Source organism: Loxodonta africana, chromosome 9, assembly GCF_030014295.1.
Source record: "Loxodonta africana isolate mLoxAfr1 chromosome 9, mLoxAfr1.hap2, whole genome shotgun sequence".
Taxonomy (NCBI): Eukaryota; Metazoa; Chordata; class Mammalia; order Proboscidea; family Elephantidae; genus Loxodonta; species Loxodonta africana.
In genome coordinates, this window is record NC_087350.1 from 48,026,653 (window position 1) to 48,040,515 (window position 13,863).

At 41.2% G+C, this 13,863-nt stretch overlaps 1 protein-coding gene and 1 long non-coding RNA gene across 6 annotated transcripts in view; one reads left to right on the forward strand and one right to left on the reverse strand.

Moving 5' to 3' along the window:
* LOC135232436 (uncharacterized) overlaps positions 1-11,336 on the forward strand; it is a 34,146-nt gene extending 22,810 nt beyond the window's left edge. For 2 of the 5 annotated variants that reach the window (XR_010323012.1, XR_010323017.1), the window contains exon 3: positions 5,582-11,336. This is a non-coding gene — a long non-coding RNA (uncharacterized LOC135232436). The other 3 variants (XR_010323015.1, XR_010323014.1, XR_010323016.1) reach the window with 3 other exon arrangements.
* The window catches only part of GARNL3 (GTPase activating Rap/RanGAP domain like 3), a 149,304-nt gene that overhangs the window by 20,992 nt on the left and 114,449 nt on the right, over positions 1-13,863 (reverse strand). Inside the window, exon 22 of the mRNA XM_003407721.4 lies at positions 8,437-8,503. Coding sequence (XP_003407769.2) covers positions 8,437-8,503 — 67 coding nt within the window. The remainder of the gene's footprint in view (positions 1-8,436; positions 8,504-13,863) is intronic.

Genomic DNA, 13,863 nt, shown 5'->3' on the forward strand with positions numbered 1-13,863 from the left:
TCTTTTTCCCTTGCTTTTTCTGGTATTGATTTCTAACATCTGATAATTTTTTGTGCATTTGAATTTTGTTCTGCATTTTTCTCCAGCTCTGTCCTGACCCTCTATTGTAACTCCTGTCAGAGCAGTTGGTGGTTGTAGCTGAATACCATCTAGTTACGCTGGACTCAGTCTGGTGGAGGCCATAGTAGTTGTGGTCCGTTACGTTTACTTGTGTTTTATTGACTATGCAAAGGCATTCGACTGTGTAGATCATAACAAATTATGAATAATATTTTGAAGAATGGAAATTCTATAACATTTAATGGTGCTCATGAGGAACCTGCACATAGACCAAGAGGCAGTCGTTCAAACAGAACAAGGGGGGTACTGCGTGGTTTAAAATCAGAAAAGGTGTGTACCACGATTTTATCCTTTTACCATAGTTATTCAATCTGTATGCTGAGCAAATAATCCAAGAAGCTGGACTGTATGAAGAAGAACGTGGTATCAGGATTGGAAGATTTGTTAACAATCTGCGATATGCAGATAACATAATCTTGCTTGCTGAAAGTGAAGAGGACTTAAGCACTTACTGATAAAGATCAAAGACTACAGCCTTCAGTATGGATTACATCTCAACATAAAGAAAACAAAAATCCTCACCACTGGGCCAATAAGCAACATCATGATAAATGGAGAAAACACTGAAGTTGTCACAGATTTAATTTTACTTAGATCCATATTCAGCAGTCAAGAAATCAAATGATGCATTGTATTGGGCAAATCTGCTGCAAAAGGCCTTTTTAAAGTGTTAAAAAGCAAAGCTATCACTTTGAGGACTAAGGTACAAGTAACCCAAGCCAGGGTATTTTCAGTCACCTCATATGCGTACAAAAGCTGGACAATGAATAAGGAAGACTGAAGAACTGATGCCTTTGAATTATGGTGTTGGCAAGGAATACTGAATATACTACGGACTGCCAGAAGAATGAACAAACCTGTCTTAGAAGAAGTACAGCAAGAATGCTCCTTAGAAGTGAGGATGCCGAGACTTCGTCTCATGTACTTTGGACATGCTATCACGTAAACATGATAAAGTAGAAGCTTGGTAAAGTAGAAGGTCAGTAAAAAAGTAGAAGAGCCTCAATGAGATGGACTGATACAGTGGCTGCAACAATGGGCTCAAACATAGCAACAATGGTGAGGATCGTGCAGGACTGGGTAGTGTTTCTTCTGCTGTACATAGGGTTGCCATGAGTCGCAACCCACTTAATGGCACCTAACAACAATAAATATCCGTCTTGTTTTATAAATGTCCTCCATATTGTTATATTCTTATCCTTTTTCATTCTTAAGGAATGATAAGTTGACTGAAAAAAAAAACAGCATATACAACTTTACACACACACATATCTACAATTAAACACATGTAAACACAGAATGAACCACGTTGTTGTTGTTAGGTGCCATCGAGTCAGTTCTGACTCATAGCGATCCTATGTACCACAGAAGGAAACACTGCCCGGTCCTGCACCATCCTTACAATCGCTGTTATGCTTGAGCCCACTGATACAGCCACTATGTCAATCCATCTCATTGAGGGTCTTCCTTTTTTTCGCTGACTCTGTACCTTACCAAGCGTGATGTCCTTCTCCAGGGACTGATCCCTCCTGACAACATGTCCGACGTATGTAAAATGCAGTCTTGCAATTCTTGATTGAAGTTGTCAAGGATTTCATTTTACTTGGATCCACAATCAACACCCATGGAAGCAGCAGTCAAGAAATCAAAAGATGCATTGCATTGAGTGAACCATAGGAGTGTATAAAAATAAGGCCGGAAGGGAATACACTAAAATGTTCATATGAATTTGTGGAGTAGAATTATTCATAATATTTTTCTACTTTGTTTCCTAAGTTTTTTTTTTAAACAGCTTCATTGAGGTATAATGGATCTACGATAAACTACATATTTAAAGTGTACTATTTGCTAAGCTTTGACATGTGTTTGTACCCATGAAACTCTATCACTATTATCAAGATAATGAATGAACTTGTCCGTTACCTCCAAGTTTCCTTGTGTACCTTTCTAAGTGTTCCCTGTCCCAAGGTAAGCACTGATCTGCTGTCACTAGACCAGATTGCATTTCCTAGAATTTTATATAGGTGGAATCATATAGTATACATTCTTTTTGTCTGTTTTCTTTCACTGAGTGTGATGGCTAAGGTTAAGGTTAAGGGCATGATTCTCAGGGGTTTGACAGATATTATGTAATCATTCTCTGTTTTGTGATCTGATGTGAGCAGCCAATCAGCTGAAAGGGGAGTTTCCTTGGGAATGTGGTCTGCATCCAATATATATGGATGTTCTGGCAAAGCTTGCCCTCTCTCCAGCCTGCAGCTGTCTCGTCATCCTCTGACCTCTGGTTCTTGGGATGTGAGCCAGCAGCCCACCGTGTGACCTGCAGATTTTGGGTTCGTCAGTCCCTGCAGCCACGTGAGTCAGGAGAAGCCTCCAGCCTGACACCTGACCCATGGATATGGGACTTGCCAGGTGCCACAACTGCATGAACCATTTCTTTGAAATAAATATATTTACTGGAGCCTCGTGGCACAGTGGTTTATAACTTGGCTACTAACTGAAAGGACAGCAGTTTGAATCCACCAGTCACTCCTTGGAAACCCTATGGGGCAGTTCTACTCTGTCCTATAGGGTTGCTATGAGTTGGAATCGACTCAACGGTAACGGGTTTGGTTTTTTTGGTTTTATATATTTATTGATTTACTGGTTTTGATCCTGTACAGAACCCAGCCTAAGACACTCAACATACTTATTTTGAATGCAACCATGTTGTTCTTACATGTATCAACAGATAGTTCCTTTTTATTGTGTGACAATTTATCCATTCACCTGTTAATGAATGTTTTAGTTATCTATTGTTGTGCAAGAAAGTATTCCAAAAGTTAGAAGCGTAAAGCAACAAATATTATTTGATGGTTTCTGTGGGTCAGGAATTCAGGAACAGCTTAGTTGTGTGGTTCAGGTTCTTTCATGAAGTTGCAGTCAAGATGCCATCTGGGGCCATAATCAATCTGAAAGCTTGACTGGGCCTAGACTTGGATTGGCTTCCAAGATGGCTCGCTCACATGGCTCTTGGCAGGAGGCTTTAGTTCCTCTCCATAGGGCTGCTTGAGTGTTCTTAGGACATGGCAGCTGGCTTCCCCCCGCAGAGGGAGTGAACCCGGAGGGAGGGAATTGCAATGCCTTTTTAGATCTACTCTCAGAAGTCGCATACCACCACTTCTGCCATGTTGTGTTCAATAGAAGTGAGTCACAAAGTCCAGCCTACATTGAAGGGGAGAGGAATGAAGCTCTACCTGTTGAAGAAAGGAGTATCAAAGAATCTGTGGGCATATTTTAAAACAACCACAATAGACATTTGGGTTGTTTCCAGTTTGGGTATAATATAAATAATATGGTTATGAACATTCATGTACAAGTTTTTGTGGGAACATATGCTTTCATTTCTCATGGGTAAATAAATACCTTAGAATGGCTGGGTCATGTGGTATGTATATTCAGCTTTTTGAGTAACTGCCAAATTCTTTTAGAAAGTGACTGCACCGTTTTATATTTCCACCAGCAGCATATCAGAGTGCCAGTTCCTCCACATCCTTACCAACACTTGCTATGGTCAGTTGTTTTAACTTTAGCCAGTTAATAGGTATGCGGTGATATTGTGGTTTTGTCCTTCCCTAATGACTAATGGTGTTGAACATCTTTTCATTTATTTACTAACCATTTATCTTTGGTGAAATGTCTGACCACGTATTGTGCTTTCTTTTTAACTGGGTTTTATTTTATTATTAAGCTTTGTGAGTTCTTATATATTATGGATTTAAGTTCTTTATCAGATATATGATTTACAGATATTTTTTCTCAGTCTGTGGCTTGTTTTTTCATGCTCTTAAGATAGAAATTCTTTCAAAGAGCAGAAATTCTTAATGTTCATGATGTCGAATTCATTAGTTTCTTCTTTTATGGATTGTGGTTTTATTGTCATACTAAGAAACCTCCTCTAACCCAAATGACAAATATTTTCTCCTAGAAGTTTTATTGTTTTAGGTTTACATTAAATTATATAATCGGTTTTGAGTTAATTTTTTGTATATGATGTGAGGAATGGATCAAGGCTTATTTATTTTGTATATGGCTCTCCAGTTATTCCAGCACCATTTGTTGAAAGATTTTCATTTCTCCACTGAACTGCCTTTGCATCTTTGTCAAAAATCAGTTAACCAAATATGTGTGGGTTTACTTCTGGATTTTCTATTCTGTTCTATTGATATATTTGTCTATCTTTATGTGATTATATAATGTCATGATATAACAACATCATATATAATTTGATAAAAATATAATGTAATTATATCACACTGGCGTAGGTGAGGAGCTCCTTGGAGGTGACCCAGACTGCAGTTCTGAGGCTTTTCCCCTATATTTCCTAATTAAATAAGCCCCAGGGACCCTAATATGACCCTAGAGAAGCAGAGGGTCCTCCCTTCCAATAACGAATACTGGTGATCTTCGTACTGCATGAGTGGGCTCAGAATCGGACTTAGTTTGATTGAGAACAGTAAGCAGCACAATGTTTCTGGGCCCCAGAGCTGTGAGGCACATTCACACTCCACGTACTGGCTTCCACGCCTGGCTCTCCCTGAACTATTAGCTCACAGCAGTTCCCGGCAGTGCCTTTCTCTGTTGTGACTAGAGCACAATGGAGAAGGTTCTCCACTTTGGACAGACTGAATGGGGGAGGGGAGGGGTAGAGTTTTAAGACTGCCACTGAGTTTATAATGTTCACGCCTTTGATTTTTCCCATCAAGCTGACAGATACTATTTCTAATTTTAAAAGAAATTCTCTGAAAAAAGCCCCTTTCTACAAGTAGAAAAGTCTACGGAGGTTAACAACTGGAGTCTGAATAAACACTCTGATGGATTGGGAATAAAAGAAGGGCGACAAAAAAACAAAACAAAAACCTTGTTGTGCCACGCAAAGTGTATAATCCTCACAACAGTTGTATGAAGTAGGTTTTATATTCCCTATATTATTCATTTGAAAGTTAAGACTTAGTGAGGTTAAACATGGCCACATTGAGAATAAATGGTATGTATGTGAGCTTTTCTAGTTTCCCTTGTGTGATTATCTTTAGAAATTATCAGCAAACACACAGTTCACCCTTAGCCCTGAAATTTATTATTTGCATTAAAGGTAAATGATTACTAGATACCAAGGCCATACCCAAGTTTCTTAGCTTTTCTTTCTTTTTTCCTTTTTTTAAAGCAGTTAAACACTAACCCTAGTATTCAGATAGAGATTAATTACAAGAAAACAAGAATGGAATCAGTGTATTGAACTATTTATGCTTCCCCCCCAAAGTTTATCTTGTATATACATTTTCCTCAAATAACATAAAATGAAGTTATAATCTCTATTATAAAATATTTTCATCTTTAACATATCTGAGATAAAATTTTCTCCTCTGCTAAATTCTGAATTGACAAAAGTCATTTTTTATTTTGTTCTGTTTTTTTAAAAAAGGAACTGACTTAAATGATAAAAATCATCTTCAAATTTCGCAAGGAACAAAATCATTCTCCAGCACCTTACTGAAATGAGCTTTTACTGTACAGGCGTCTGTGACCAAGACAAAACTTGGAATAAAACAATCAAATGCAAGTGTGTACTGTGTGCGGGGGAGAACGAGTTACAGAAGTGACCTGAGGTAACTGTGAGAAAAGACAACTGGTTCTCCTAGGGTTGTTCACCAGGTTCCTCTAATCTGCTGACAAAGAGGAAGATGGAAAATTAAAGCCAGACTCCTGAGTCAATAAAACAGGAGGAGCTGGCATAGTTTGGTGAGGACTGAGGTGGGTCTGGGATCCTCTGGGATTTACAAGGCCTTGACCCACCTGTGATCTAAAGATACAGAGATTACTGTCTGATGGCTGGAAGCATCTATGAAACAGACACACACTGATCCCTCATGAGATGAAACCAGAGCCTGAAGCCAGGAAATAATCAAAGGCAGGAAAAATGGGACTCCTGAGGAAGGCTCCCTGAGATGATGAGGCTGCTCGAACCACACCTGGTATAGGGTGCTGGGCCACCCCTGCCTGATGGAACTAAGTGAGTAACACAGCTTGTTCCAGAAAAACTTCAAATTTGCTACAGAGCTAATGTCATTCACATTTGCTTCTATCTTCCCTTTTTGTTTTGGGACTAATTTTCCCATTCTAAAACCTCTTCTACCTTTCCAAACTCCTCTCCCACCTAAAATCTCTCCTATTCTTTTAAGCAGTTAAAAACAAAAACAAATCTAAATCAGCTTTTTTTTTTAAAGCATCATCAATTTCCAGTTTAGTGTCTATTAAAAAAAAAAAATCTGTTGCTGTCAAGTTGATTCCGACTCATAGCGACCCTATAGGACAGCTATAGCAGCTCTAAAAGGTAAATTAAAAAAAAATTTTATTACGGTAAAAATATATATAATAAAATGTTTGCTAATTCAATGATTTTTACATGTACAATTCAGTGATGTTATGTTCAGTATGTGCAATCAGCACTACTATCCTTTTTCAAATTATTCCACCACCATTAACAGAAATGCAGTGTAAATCAGTTTTTAAGGCAATCATCCGGCCACAAGGTCTTCTCACAGGTTTTTCAACAAAGAGGCCATGCTTTCAAGATTAAACACGTTATAGAAATGACTTCAGACACGTGGTCAACTATTCCCCTTGTCCCTGTAAACCGTGAGACACAGGGCAGCAGCAGCAGGGGCCTGGCCACCTGAGCACTGGCATTTAGGAACCACACTGGAGTGTGGGCAGTGGGTCTTGTTTCCTGCCACCTTGGCTGAGGGCCCTTGTCATCAAATAGGCTACTGCAGACCTGTTGTTTCAGGAGAGTTTAGACGGATTTGTAGATAAAATATCAAAAAAGGGCAACTTATTGATGGAAGAGGTTCTGTCTTTGTGACTACTTTCTCCTTACTTATTTCGTACAGATCTCAATTCTGAAAGATGATGTCTATGATACAAGTTGCTCTCATTGATAATTACTTTTCCTAATCAAAATATTAATGAAAATATTGGCCCATGTGATATAACCAGCATCACAACTATAAATTGATACAATTCCAGGCTAAAGAAATATGTTTTATTTTTTAGTTAGTCTGTGCAGCCTTATCCAGGAAAATACCTTACTTCTATTAACATTAAAACACACACACACATTTTTATTGAAGTGTAACAATTAGCTTTTGAAATGCTGAAAAATGCTTAAGGACTCTGTTTGATACCTTTTGGTCTGTCTACTACCCACCCTGTCACCTAACTCAAACTAACCCAACTGAGGTCTGAATACACCAGGCTGAGGCTGATTTCATTAATATCTGAGAAATACTAAGAAAGAAGAAACTTGGAATAACTGTGGTTAAAGTTCTGGGTGCTAGAGTCAAGAGGGCACCAGCTGCAAGTCCTGGCTCTGGTGCTTACTAGCTGCATGATGTTGAGAAAGGCAGTTCACCTCTCCGGGCCTCAGCTGTCTGATCTCTAAACTCAGGACAATAACAGTGCCTGTTCAGGGCCATCGTGAGAATTAAAGGACACAGTGACTATAGCATACGGAGCACAACACATGGCACACAGTAAGAACGTCCTAAATGGAAGCTCTGTCATCACCACCATATCATGGAGACAGCGCCCTGGATGGTATCTCTAGCACCATCTCACCAAAAGGTCTGGGGAGTATCTGGGACCCCAGGTTGGGCATCAGGTAGGGATGCATTTCTCAGATGCTCCCTGGTGTGTAATTATGGACACAGGAACAACATACAGTGGCATCACTAGCGGGGTGCATGGCGTGCGGACCACACCAGGTTACAGTGGCAGAGAAGGTGACACAAAATGACTGTCTATAAAATTTTTGTGCAGTATTTCTGCAGACATTATTTTTATAAAAATATCCCTATAGTTATAACAACAAAAATTTTTTTCGTAAACCCAGATCACAGGTATCAATATACCAACAAGGCTAAAACTCTACACTAATTTACTTTTTAACCTTCTAATATGCTCCGGTCAGAGCTGTCATTGTTGCCTAATTACAACAACGCTTCCAATCACGTGGTCTCATCTGCATACACCACAAACACATGCTGTTGTTTCAGCTGCTGCCAGTGTTTTGACAGTTGCTGATTTTGTCAAATTTTCTGGTGTTTTAGCTACAGTATTGTGGTAATTAGCATGGGGGGTACCATACTGGGTGACACCAATCGTAGCAACACCACTGACGATACATCAGGTAAATCTAAGGATAAATCCCTTTAAATTGCCCCCCCCAAATAACAGTCCATTTTAGCAAATAAAGATAAAAACACATCCTTAACTTACAGTTGTAACACAATAGCAGACCAGCTTCTCCATCTTCATACACATCAATAGCTGCAACAAAATTAACCTGCAATGATAATGGGCAATGGTAGTGGGCAGGTTGGACACTGACACTATTCCAAGACTTTCTCAATTCGCAAGCGTTTGGCAATGGCCCTTGGCCTTCCATAAACTCAGGTGCTGGGGGATCATTTCTACCTCACCAACACCCATAATGCCACATGGGGGCCATGATTACCATACACTGTAGGTATATAAGAAACGTCTTTCCTCTTTCTCCACTGGGGCTTTTTCATTATCTTTTCACACTCTTTGAGCTCTGTTCCCAGGTATCTCTACTTTGTCTATATTAAAATGCCTCATATGTGTACAGTGAGCTGTAATACAAAGCATTTCACGTGGGTTATTCATTTCACCCTCACATCAGCACTGGAAAGTAGATGGTATTAATCTCATTTTACAGATAACAAAAGTGAGGCTCAGGGATGTGAAGTCACTTAAGTGCCACAGCCAAGATCTGAACCAGGTCTGAATTCTTTTTCTATCTTATTGCTCCTGCACCTTCACCTAGCCTTCCCCTTGCCTCAAACATGTAGGATTTCTGAATCTTGAAATCACCATGGCATGCCTTCACTTCTACTCTCTCTCCTTTGTTTCAAGGGAGGCAGCATGATGCAATGAAAAGGGTATGCTCTGGAGCAAATTTATCTCTCTGGGCCTCAGTTTCTGCATTGGAGAAGATGGTGCTTAACCTGATGATGTCCTGGTCCTTCTTGATAGTTCCTCTAAAAATCTCCTGCTCCTTTCATTTCTTCACTCTTATAATCCACTGCTGTTCCCACATCACCAGAGAAACTGCCCTCTCTGAGCTCAACGAAGGCTCCCTTCTCCTCCAAACTGAAGGCTTTTAGCTAATGCTCATCTTTGACCAATTCTCCACAGCCTCTAACATATGACATATCCTCCTTCCTGCCCTCTTGCCTCACTTCAGATTATTCTTCCATTTCTTGGCTCTTTCCTCACTTAGAAAATCCCTACCTTTATAGCTTCAAATATTACTCTGTATTCAAAATTCCTAAATCTACACACTCAGGCCCACATCCACTCAGAGCTCCAGTCCTAGTATGTGTGTGTGTGGTGGTGGCGATGGATAGGAACATCCACTCTGGTCAGACAGACCTGATTTAAGACCCTGGCTACACCACTAACCACCTGTGCAGTTTGTGACACATGGTTTAACCTTTAGTCTCAGGTCTTCATCTATAAAACTGGCATAATTATAATACTTATTTCACTGGATTATAGCGAGAATTCACTGAAACAAAGCAAAGATTTTAGCACAGAGCCCGACACATATTAAGCACTCAGTGAGGCTATTTATCTTTCACAGAATTAGCTTCCCTTTTAAACTTCCTCCTTTATGTTAGCTGAACTCTCTTCAAAGTCTTAGGGGTTCCTCCCCCTCTCTCATCCAAGTCCAGCAGCATCCTCTTCACAGGAGCTCTCAGACGCCTTTTCTGCACCCACAGCTGAGTGAGCCTCCCCAGGCAGGAGCACCGTGTTATCACGTGTTGACTTGTCTGTCTTTAGCCCCTTCTAATCTCTGCATTGTACTCCTCCAACAGGCCGTCCACCTAGCCACCCCTCCTCTTCATGCTCTCACCAAAATGCAGCCTCTTCCTCTCAACAGTCTCATCCTTGTGCTAAATCCCCAGCTGCCCGCCCTGAGCCAGGCCTCTACCTTATTTCCAGGCAGACCCTCCAATGGAACTCACGTCCCTTTTCCCATCAGACATTCACTCATCTGTCATTCCCTGGCCCTGTACTAGCACGGGAAACCCTGGTGGTGTACTGCTTAAGAGCTATGGCTGCTAACCAAAAGGCTGGCAGTTCGAATCCACCAGGCGCTCCCTAGAAACCCTATGGGGCAGTTCTACTCTATCCTACAGGGTTGCTAGGAGTTAGACTCAAATCGGTGGCAATGGGTTTGGTTTTTAGTTTTGTACTAGGGCCATGAAGGATACAGAAATGAATAAGGCAGGGTTCCATCCCTTACGATAAAAAAATCAGAAAAGTATACAAGTACATAAAACAAGGTATAATGGGGTAAATGCCATAGCCATAACCAAGATTTGTGGGAACTTCAGAGGAAACAGGAGACAGTGAGGCCCAGCTGTCAAGAGCACTGACTCTGGGAACAAAAAGACTTGTGAGTCAAATCCCAAGTAATTTCCCCTTTGGTATATATCATATCCCCCTATTTTAATAATCTGCATAGCATATATTACTATCTGATGTTTACTGATTTATTTCTTTATTGTAGATCTTCTTCCCACTAAAACATAAGCTTCATGAAGACAGAGGTCATTGCCGTATCCTCAGTATCTAGATCAGGGCTTGGCACATAGCAGGAGCAAAATCAATACCTGTTGAATGAATGGCTGAATAAATAAGATCTCAGCTCTGTTTCTTTAGAGTTGTGTGCACTTAAATCAGCTGTTTAGCCTCCCAGAACCTCAGTTTATTCATTTGTAAAATGAGAGCTAATACCTTTACAGCAGGGCTTCGAATTGGTTTGTTCTGATTTGAACCCCTGCTGGGACTCTGCATTTTCATCCCAGATATACTGAACCCAAATCTTCAGTTTAACAGTACCCCCAGGTAATTCTTATGTATAATAATTTTAGATGCTCCGCTCTACTGGTAAAGAACACTAGTAGCGAAGTGGTTAAAGCGATCAACTGCTAACCAAAAGGTCAGCAGTTTGAAACCACCAGCAGCTTTGAGGGAGAAAGATGCGGCAGTTTGCTTCCGCAGGGATTTATAGCGTTGGAAACCCTGAGAGGTCACTATGAGTAGGAATCAACTTGACAGCAGTGGGTTTGGTTTTGCTTTTTTTTTTTTTTTTTGCTCTATTAGTGGTTCTCAGAATTGGTAGTATTAGCAGCACCTGGGAACTTTTTTTTTTTCCCCCTTGGGAACTTGTTAGGAATGCAAATTCTCAACAAGAGTTTGAACCTGATAACCAGTTCAAAGCCCTGCTTGACATGTTAGGGATTCAGTGAGGCAGCTTGTGTAAACACCTACCCAGGGACCAGTACTTGGTAAATGCTCAACATACGTGAGCTGATAGCATTATTTAGATATGGAGACAGCACCAATGGGGAACAGTCCTTGAGTCCCACCTGTACCCCTCCAGGGGGACCTTCCAGCCCCACTACCTCAACCTAAAATCACTTCCTCCTCAGGTGTCCCCAGCACTTGTTCAGTTTTATTACACTTAGCTTGGAGGCTTTACGTGTCTGCTGTGCCAGACGCTGAACTTCTGGAGAGGAGGGACCAAGCGCTACCAGCTTTGTGGCCTGGACCTGCTATCCCTGTGATACTTTGGGACATGGCTGAGGGAGCAATAGCATGCTGTGTTTCAGGGCATGGTCAGATAGCCTGGGTACATGTCCTGCCTCTGCCACTTACTAGCTGTGTGGTCTTGGGTAAATAAGCAACTCTTCTCTGAGCCTCAGTTTCCTTTTCTGCAAAAATGGGGATGTGAACAGCACTTCCCTCAAAGGTTGTTGTGAAGATTCCAGGAGATAATGCTTATAAAGTACTCTAGCACAGTGCCGTAAGTAGAAGTGGTCACTCAATGGTGGTTGTGTTTATTATCGTCATGGTAGGACTAAACTGCAATGAGAAAGGCAGAACTAGACAGGCAGCCTCTGCGTGTGTGTGTGTGGCGGGGTGGGGGGGTAGTGGTGGTAACAGGAGTAGAGGAAGTTCAGGCAGCCTTCTAGACCACAGCATATGCATGGTGGCTACAGACACCAGGGAAATAGTTGGCGTCAAGGAGGTCTACCAAGGGGTTCCAGGGCTGTGCTGACAGGTGCACTGAGCTGAGCTGTATTCTGAGATTCAGGCTGAAGGGGAAACAATGCAGGGCTCCTGCCACAGGGCCAGATTCAGGGACAGATGACTGCCACCTGGACTTAATCACTTCCTCTGCAGGCATTCTATAGCATTTTGTTTAGCCCTTTATTAACGCTTACACAGTGAGGCCTATTTCAGGCTTCTAAGAGTGGCCTGGCAGGAGTCAGCCTCTGCAGTGCTCTTTCTTAACCGGGTAAGGACATTATCAACTGGAAGTTTTTAAACAATACATATTCCAGATCCTCACTCCTAGAGATTCTGATATCGTAGGCCTAGAGTATGACATAGGCATTGGATTTTAATTTTTTTATATGGGGAAAAAAAAGTGAAAAGCAGAAGTCTATACCCCAGCTAACAGAGGTAGCCACTCAGCGGTCCGCCTTCCAGACTTCCCATGTGATTCAGGGGTGACTCCCAGTTGAGAAGCCATAGGTTCTGGGCAGATGGTCAAGATGAAGACATGGGCATGGGAAACAGGCCAGAGACCCAGATCAGTTACCAGGTCTGCAGGTCCTCCCAGAGGAGACCTTTGTTTTGGGCACAAGGCCAAGGCTGGCTGCTGGAGCTGGGGTAGTAGGTCACAATGGGACCTGTCGGTAAAATGAACTTGAAGTTGAGCTTCAGAATGCTGCACTAAAGGTTGAAGCCTGAAATGGGGAGTGAAATAGGCTTGGCTGAGAAAAGAGGAGGAATGGGGGCAGGAAAGTAGGCCAGACCAATAACATGGGTGCCTTGCACAGAGCAGGTAGGCAGCAAGCCTAATCTGAATTCAACTGAAATCCCCAGTGGCTCTAGGCTGTGTCACCCTCTCTCCTTCCTGCCTCTACTGCACAGGGACACCTCGGTAAAAAGCTAGTCCCGTTCCCTCAGGGTTTGTTCCTGACTAGCTATTATAAATCACATTGTTCATTAGCCTTTTCATTTCTCTAGGGCTTATCTTCCCAGTTAGACAGTAAATTCCTTGCAAAGGCAAGTGTGTCTGACTAAGCATATACGCATGCTCAACCAATGCTCGTCAGCTGCCAGTTTACTGAAGGAGATACTGAACACACTGAGCCACGAAGACTCGTGTGGGGGCTTTTTTCTTTTTTTAAAACATTTTCTTTTGGGGAAAAACTTTATATCTTTGCTTTAAAAAGCAAACTGAAGCAAGGACAGAAAAATTTAGAACTGTTCCTCCATAGCTTTCAAAACAAGACACAGAAGTAATTAGAAAAATTGTTTTTGACCTAATTTTTCCTGGGCCTTCATGTTAAGAGAAAACGGTAACTACAAACATTCCAATGAATTATTGAGATATCGAATATAAATAAATAAAAATCACCATAGGAAAGAAATTCAATAAAATTTTTTTCTCTGTATGAATAACTGATGAATATTCGGCCACTTAAACACGATTTTTTAAAAACCAAAACATGTCAAAAGCTTCTCTGAAACAAAATGGGGACTTTTCAACTAGAATAAACAGGTTAAATCTTAGGAAGGCAGGGAAGGGACTGACTG